Source organism: Echiichthys vipera (assembly GCF_963691815.1).
Source record: "Echiichthys vipera genome assembly, chromosome: 15".
Lineage (NCBI taxonomy): Eukaryota > Metazoa > Chordata > Actinopteri > Perciformes > Trachinidae > Echiichthys > Echiichthys vipera.
The window spans coordinates 26,088,396-26,096,456 of NC_139840.1; the positions used below are offsets into that span (position 1 = coordinate 26,088,396).

The following is an 8,061-nucleotide window of genomic DNA, read 5'->3' on the forward strand; positions in this document are numbered from 1 at the left end:
GTTAAAAAGATTCCCCGATTGACTGTGATTCCTTGCTTGAACCGAGGTTCTGATTTGCTATATCCGCCACATGTAGCTTTCCAGCAGCTAGTTGACCAGGTTTTCCACCAGGTTGTGATCCTGGAAGGTCCTAGATATCATTTTTCTGTGGATCTGGAATGCAATTATTGACAGCCTACCCCACCCACTGAAGATTTGAGGAAAAAAAACAACAACCATTTATTAAATTTTTTCTGATAAACAATAAAGGATGCATACACTAAAATGGCCACAATTGTTTTTCTGCAATATTTCTGGCAGAGCAGACCCTCCAATTATTAGTTCTAAGGGTCAGATTTAACAGAAAAAAACTAAATAAAAAGTATGGCAGACCATGTCAGGTTCAACCCATTTTATTGAGTTTTTGAGACTTTGGCTCCCCGACTGTAAAGGGCACCACTGCCGATTGAAACAGGACTACGGACTAAACCTGACAGAAGTTTAACAGACTCCAGGAGTGCGAAACAAATGGGTCAACAGAGCGCCATCTTGGTACGGGAATGAACGAACGTCAATAGAAGCAAAGGTGACACACAGAATTACATCACCATTAATCAACACATTTGAGAGGCGATTTTTTTGTCCAGGTTCATCACAAGTGTCACAGGTATTTAAACAGGCTGGGTAAAAGGATAGAGAAGCGGTTTTGGTGTTGTCGTTAACATAGCCTACGCTTATATTCAAAACATGCGCATTGACAGTTTTCCTCCCAGCTGGACGTGCCTGGAACACCTCACTAGGGAGGAGCCCAGGGGGTATCCTTACCAGATGCCCGAACAACCTCAACTGGCTCCTTTCAACACAAAGGAGCAGCGGTTCTACTCCGAGTTCCTCATGGATGGCTGAACTTCTCCCCCTCTCTCTGAGGGAGACTCCAGCCCCCCCTCCTAAGACAACCCACTTCAGCCGATTATACACGTAACCTCGTTCTTTTGGTCATGACACGGACCATTTCATATAAATGAACTAGCTACACAATATTTACAATATATACACTTGATTGCAATATTTACAGTATTTAGTATCCTTGCAACAGCATTACTTTAGTTTCTTCCTCAAACGCTTGCTCTATAGTTGGAGAGTATGAACTTTGGCCAAAATAAAATCGTACCTATGAAAAGTTCTGCCTTCATCCTTTGTCATCTTTGTCCATTCGTTACTACAGCCGTATGTGGGGCAAAGTCAGACATCTTCGCTGTTTCTGACCATCAAAGAAGCGCGGTGGAACTACTTTGGAACCCCGCCACAAGATGGCAACTGTGTCCATGCATGCTGAGAGGCAGAAAGGCACTTCTGGTCTTTATTTCTATGATTAATCGCAAAAAATGAATGAAGATTTTGGAGGACTTTGGAGTTTGTAATTTTAGTTAACTTTTTGGGGGATTTTTTTTTTTTCACACTTGAGGGCATGTGTCAGCAGTCAGTTGCCCTTTCCCATATCCAGCAATTACAGAGCAACATGACATTCATAAGGAGTCTTGGCGTTGCAGCTCCTGATAAAATATCAATCTCTTCAGCTGCTAAACGCTAACCGGCTAGTCTGTTTGTCTGTCTGCTGCTACAGTGTAGTGTACAGTGGCTTTAGAGCTGCCTGCTGCAGGTTGATGGGTGTGGAGTTAGAAACCATTACAGTTAGCGAAAAGAGACTTAAAGGAGCTAACAGGGTCTGCAGTGTTAGGTGACAACTGTGGATTTGTCAGTATGAGCATCCTCTTTAAAATTATAGGCTGCATTACCCAACCGGAGACTGACTCGGGCCCCATATTCACATAAATGGCTGTGTACTTTGTACCCGATGAGAATCTAGAGGCAACAAGGTGTGTGGAATGCATTGTGGTTGAGAGGTGGGTGGATTGGGGGGTTTGCCATGGGGCCTCAGGACAGGGTTATCTGGTCATGTCACTTCCCCTGGAAAATAAATGTCGAGAGCTAAAAAAAAAAATCACATTACCTTCATTAATCTTATTTATACAGGAGGTTACTAAATACAAACTGGACACAGTGAGGAGTCCAATGCAATAAGCACTGCTGCCCTCCAGTGGTTGATACTGAACAATAACAAACAGCTACCACACAGTAACATCAGTGCACTCCATCTTATGACATTACAAGCTTTCAGTTACAGCTTAAGCACACTGTAGATGACCGTTAGTGCTGTCTCTGATGGTGCAGGTGGGATGTGTCTAAAAACAACTACTCTATGACAGAGCTACACAGAGTACTGACGTATTTGAATGAAGCTATGAATGTCATATTTTATGACGACCTCACCTTAAAATGTTCCTCAAAAAAAAATCCTCAAAATTTAATAAGGTAATTCATCGGATTAAATGACTCTTTAAAGTCTAAATTAAATGAGTCTTTTTTACTGAACCGACATTTGTTATATTTTTCTTTTGTTTCTTTAACTACTACTAGTCATTTACAATAAGAACCTTAGAGCTGACACTGATTTGATGTTACTGTGGTTATAATGGAAGGGGCTGCAGACTGCTGCGTTAATACATGGGCCTCTCTGTGTGCAGTGAGAGGAGCGCAGATGGTTTCTCAGCGTAGTGAAAATGTTGTCTTGTTGTTTTTGAAAGGCTAAAGGCAAACAAATACAGACTGAAGTGGAATATTTCATTCGATCAAAATTGGATGGGTTTTAGTTTAGAATTTGAACGTCAGAAATTTTATTAGCATCCAATAACAGCATACCCAGGAGTGTTAGTCACAGTACCACTGTCAAAGCCTCCTGGGAGCTGGAGCTGAGTAACTGTTGCATAAGTTACAATAATTCAATGAATGTGTGAAATCATGGAAAACAAAGGGATTATTGTTTGTTGTATTATTCTAAATGCAGTTCTTCTGTCCATGATGGGACTGTGTGAAAGTGACGCCCCATGAGTAGGCGGGCTGTTTCCGTATAAACTCTACAGGTTAGCAGTGCCGTGTAGGTTACCATGGTGATCCTGTGTGTTATACAGACCCCAGAGTTGTGTACTACATAGGGTGAACCCTGAACATACCCAGGGATAACCTGGATCCACAAATACGGTACCACCAAGCTCACTTTAGAGTTTGTCAAGGCAGGGTTTTCCGTTTTAGTTTCAGTGCACGTTCTCATACAGAGGGCGTGTATCACATCATTTGATTCAGCCTTTGTAAGCCTTTGTAAATCTGCAAGTGAAAAGATTCTGCATATTGTTTAAGAAACACTATGCCAAATACATAATTGATCACCATTAATCCCAATAGAGTGATGATTCAAAAATGCTCACGTCCAACCTGCTTTATTTTATATTTCAGGGAATTCAAATGTGTAAAATGTGCACACTGGAATAATCTCAGAACCTTTAGTGAATAAGTTTTCCATGTAACATAAGAATTGGATTTTTTAAAACCCCACATAAATGCACATCACATGGGAGACGAACCCTGAACGCAGAATTACAAGACTGACACGCTGCCTCCCCTCTAGCACGAGCCGGAACTTTTCTTTTCCCTGAGACACTATAAAATGCTTCCCTGACCGTTTGAGTGGCTGAAATGCTCTGAAACCTCATGGACATACTAAGCAATGAGTTGAGTGCAGTTACAACACAGTATTATTATTTTTTTGGCAGTTTTCCAAGCCTTTATTTTATAGGACAGACAGGAAATACGGTGAGAGAGAGCGGGGCAGGTCGGATTCGAATCGGCGGCGCTGCCTCGAGGACCTTCAGCCTCTTTACATGGGGCCACTGCTCTAACCACTTTTCCACCGGCCGCCCCGGCACACCGTATTTTTGCTCAAAGTTTAGGCATCACCAAATGTAATGCAAATATGTGTGAAACACAGACAAACTGCTCAACAGTAAGAGCACGGCTTCTTTGTGTTACATTGCCAACGTAAAAGGTCCAACAAGGACGATCCAACAGTGAAGAGCCTCTGCTAAAGGAAGCTGCTCTGAGCTTTAAGGAGCCGATCAAACCCAAAAGTCTAGGTTACTGAGCTCTAAGTCCGAGCTGAAAACCTCCTCCTGACCAGGCCGGATGAAAGCATCAGTTACCGTGGTGATACATGGAATCTAACAGAGAGTGACTTTCGTGTCACAACTGACCCAGGCTTTGAGCTCAACATGCCTGCTAACCTACTAATCCAGCTTCGTAATTCACCCCTAGCTCTCTCAACTCCAGAATATTAACATTCTGCTGTGAACACGTTTATGCAGTCGGTGATGGCAGGAGCATGTTTGTTTCATGTGAACAGATCCAAACAGTCGTCCAGATCTGGCACATAGCCGGAGCCGTCGCTTTGGCAACCGTCAATCCGGTGGGGGCGTTCTCTCTTTCGCCTCCGTTTGTACACACTTGTTCTGCTCTCCTCCTCCTTTTCTGTCTCTGGTCTCTGGGGGGAGTCTTGTAGTTCCTGTGAGATGGGAGAATCTGGGATTTGTAGTTTCTGCAGTCGCTCTGCAGGCAGGGCTGACTGGAGATTCTGATAGAACCTGGACGTGACCAAAAAGGAATGAATGAATAAATCAGAGCTCCATGGAGCGTGTCAGAGTGATAGGTTTTATTTGTGTAGCCGTCACTGAGAGAGCCAACTTGCACGCTGACCTGTGGATCCGTCTAAGGTTCTCCTCCATCTTCTGATTGGCTACCTGTGTGAGGAAATGGATGTACTCCTGTCCAACCAGGAGCTCTCCTTTGTGGGTGAGAGGAACCTCGAGGCCGTGGGTGCTACGGACAGCCTGGAGGGACAAAACGCAGCACAAATACATTTACTCCCTCTACACAGCATGCACCTCATACAGCACAGCAAAGGGATGATTCTACTGCATGCACTGTCCAAAGTTCCACTTACTTTGAATGGAATCTAATGATACTAATATATGTTGATGTCACAAAGCCTACCGTGATGATTTTGCCCGTCTTGCTGACAGTGAGCCCAGAGTTCCTGAAGCCTGAGTTGATGGCCACTGAGTGCTGAGGAGAGACAAGACATTTTAATAGCCGAGAGTTTTTTTTTAATTTGATAAATAACACAATAGCACTATCCTGAAGAACGCCCTCATGTCAAGGTCTAATGAGACAAAATTAAATCAACACAACACAATCCCACAAAATCATATTTATAAACAACAATAAGTCCTTGAAAAGGCAGGGACACAAGCCCACAAAGAATTAGTGGTGACAAAGGCTGTCATGGAACGCGTCATGGAACCCGTGTCACCTTTGTCACGCCCAAAAACTGCCATTTGAACAAACTGAATACTTCATCCGTCGGCCAACCAGCACATGGTCTCTGCGCCTGCGTGACAGGAAATAGGTCTCATTGTCTTGGATGGTTATGACGCTGTTCCCTGTCGCTGCCGCTTATTCAGAACCATGACATACGCTCACCAGCCACTTTATTAGGTGCACCTGTCCAACTGCTCGTTAACGCAAATTTCTAATCAGCCAACCACATGGTAGCATTTAGTCATGTAGACATGGTCAAGATGATCTGCTGCAGTTCAAACAGAGCATCAGAATGGGGAAGAAAGGTGATTGAAGTGACTTTGAACGTGGCATTGTTGTTGGTGCCAGGGGGGCTGGTCTGAGTATTTCACAAACTGCTGATCTACTGGGATTTTCACGCACAACCATCTCTAGGGTTTACAGAGAATGCTCCCCAAAAGAGAAAGGATCCAGTGAGCGGCAGTTCTGTGGGCGCAGATGTTTTAGCCAGAGGTCAGAGGAGAATGGCCAAACTGGTTGGAGCTGATAGAAAGGCAACAGTAACTCAAATATCCACTGGTTCCAACAATCTCCACAGAAACACAGAGCGTCATCCTCACCATCAGCTGTGCATCATCCAGCCGCCTGCACTGAACATGGAGCACAAAGGGCTCAAACTTCAACACTGCATCTCCACTCGCCCTGGCCACAGCAGACGTCTGTGGGACAAACACAGTGCACTCTTAAAAAGGTGATCCTTATGAAATAAACACCAGTACTACAGAAGTCCATCATGTCTCACCAGGTCATCGGATCTGCACTTCTGGTGTGAGACAAACAGCCACACACAGTTGTGTTTCTGGACGTCACTGCTCTCTGGATCCTACAACACAGATGGGAGTTTAATACCACAGTGCAGGGTTCCTACACAGTATGGGAGAGTCTGGAATTGAGTCATTTCCAGGTCTGGATAAGTTTTGGAAAATGCTTGTGTTGTTTCCAGACTTTTATCTCACTTTCTAAAATAAGATATATGAATATAAACAAATCCAAACATGTTTACTAACAACAGAGCCGACCTGTAGATGATATGAAACTAATCAAGCTGCTGTAGGATGGTGTCGGGTTACCATGGTTACCATTCTCATTTATTGGATTTCTTCCACACCTGTCATCTACATTTTATGTATGATTAGATTGTATTAAGTATTTTATTTATTGACAGTCTGTTTACTCCATCTAAAGCCAATGAAGCACAGACTTGTGTTTTCTTCTGTAGTTCCTGGTTAATGTTCATCTCTACTGTGTCTGTAGTGTTACAGGTTCACACTTATTCATTTCACTCTTTTAGCATTTAGCTTGAATAAATGCTGTGCGTTGACTTATATGAGCTACAATACATATGTAAAAATGTTTTATGTTGCCAGGTTATTGGCAACATAACTGCATGCATAGTCAGAATTTAACATACGTGTAAAAGTTGGGTTTTAAAACCTTTTATTTACATAATCAGCATCTAACAGTTGGTGTTCAGATGTTTAATATGGAGTGAGAAATGCTCTGAAGTCTGGAATTTAGAAATGCCGAGGAACCCTGACACTGACTGTGTGAATCCTTTACAGTTATGTTAAAGTAATAAGTTCCCCTTACAGCTATGTGAAACCCTGGGGGTCACCACGAACAGCTTACACAAGTTCCGTTTGCTAGCATGTTAGCATGTTAGTTAGCTTGTTCGTTATCAGTCGGTCGAGCCTCTCACCCCGTCGGTCAGGATGACTCTTCCCGAGCAGGAGCTGGTGGTGAAGTAGTCCTCGCAGCTGTTGAGCAGAGACACCACCGGGGCGACATCTTCATCCACACTGCCCTTCTTACTCCCGTCCAGCTTCTGCAGACACTGCTTCTTCCACTGACGGAACGTTTTCTCCGTTACCTCACTCATGGAGCTGGAGTCCACGGTGTGCCGTCCAGCTGCAAACACAGACACTGTGAGATAAAAGTTCTACTTTATAAATAGGAGCCAAGCGGATTGCCCTGTTGTGGACCGTGGACTGTCTTCTTCTTCTTCTTCGGAGTATACGGAGGCCTGCACCCGTACTGTAGCACTGCTGCCACCTCCTGGGCTCATTCCATTTGGACTCATGTCTTAATACTAGATCATTTGAATAAGCCCAGAGGCCCTCAAGAAGTCAAACATCAACTCTACTTCTCCTTTCCCTTCCCACTCTAGAATACTCTTTATTGATAATTCAATTTTATTTACAGTGCCAAATCATAACAAAAGTTATCTCAGGACACTTTGCAGAGTAGGTATAGACCACACTCTATGACTTATTTATGATTTACATAGACCCAACAATTCCTCTGTAGAGTACAGTGGCAATGATGGCATATGACTTATATGTTATGGCAGTTAATACAGCAGAACAGCAAGAAACAAGCACAGCTAGAGTGACAGAATATGGCAATGATAATAATTATGGTGCAAACATGGAGTTGAGTTAGTAACATGCATTGATGAGACATGAATGATACAAACAGAGAGGAGAGAAGCTCAGATGATCAGGAACAGGATTACAGACTAGGCCTATAGCAGCACAATTAAGCAGAACAAAATCAGCTTAAAAATAACAACATAGCTAAGGGCTCGTAAGTCCTAGCTGTAAGCTTTTTCAAAGAGGAAAGTTTTAAGTTTACTCTTAAATATGGGGACAGTGTCTGCCTCCTGAATAACACTTGGGAGTCGGTTCCACAGGAGAGGAGCTTGGTAGCTGAAGGCTCTGCCGCCCATTCTACTTTTTGAGAATCTAGGAACCACACGTTTTCTGACATTGATGT

The 8,061-nt window shown here is 43.3% G+C and overlaps 1 protein-coding gene across 1 annotated transcript; it reads right to left on the bottom strand.

Annotated features, from left to right (window-relative positions):
• Positions 1-3,553: 3,553 nt before the first annotated feature.
• tyw3 (tRNA-yW synthesizing protein 3 homolog) lies at positions 3,554-7,254 on the bottom strand. Its single transcript, XM_083928080.1, has 6 exons — positions 6,986-7,254; positions 6,029-6,109; positions 5,847-5,945; positions 4,921-4,992; positions 4,624-4,757; positions 3,554-4,511 (listed from the first exon to the last, which is right to left on the bottom strand). Exons 1-6 carry the CDS (start codon positions 7,163-7,165, stop codon positions 4,262-4,264), a joined length of 816 nt encoding a protein of 271 aa, XP_083784206.1. The 5' UTR covers positions 7,166-7,254; the 3' UTR covers positions 3,554-4,261.
• Between the last annotated feature and the right edge of the window lie 807 nt (positions 7,255-8,061).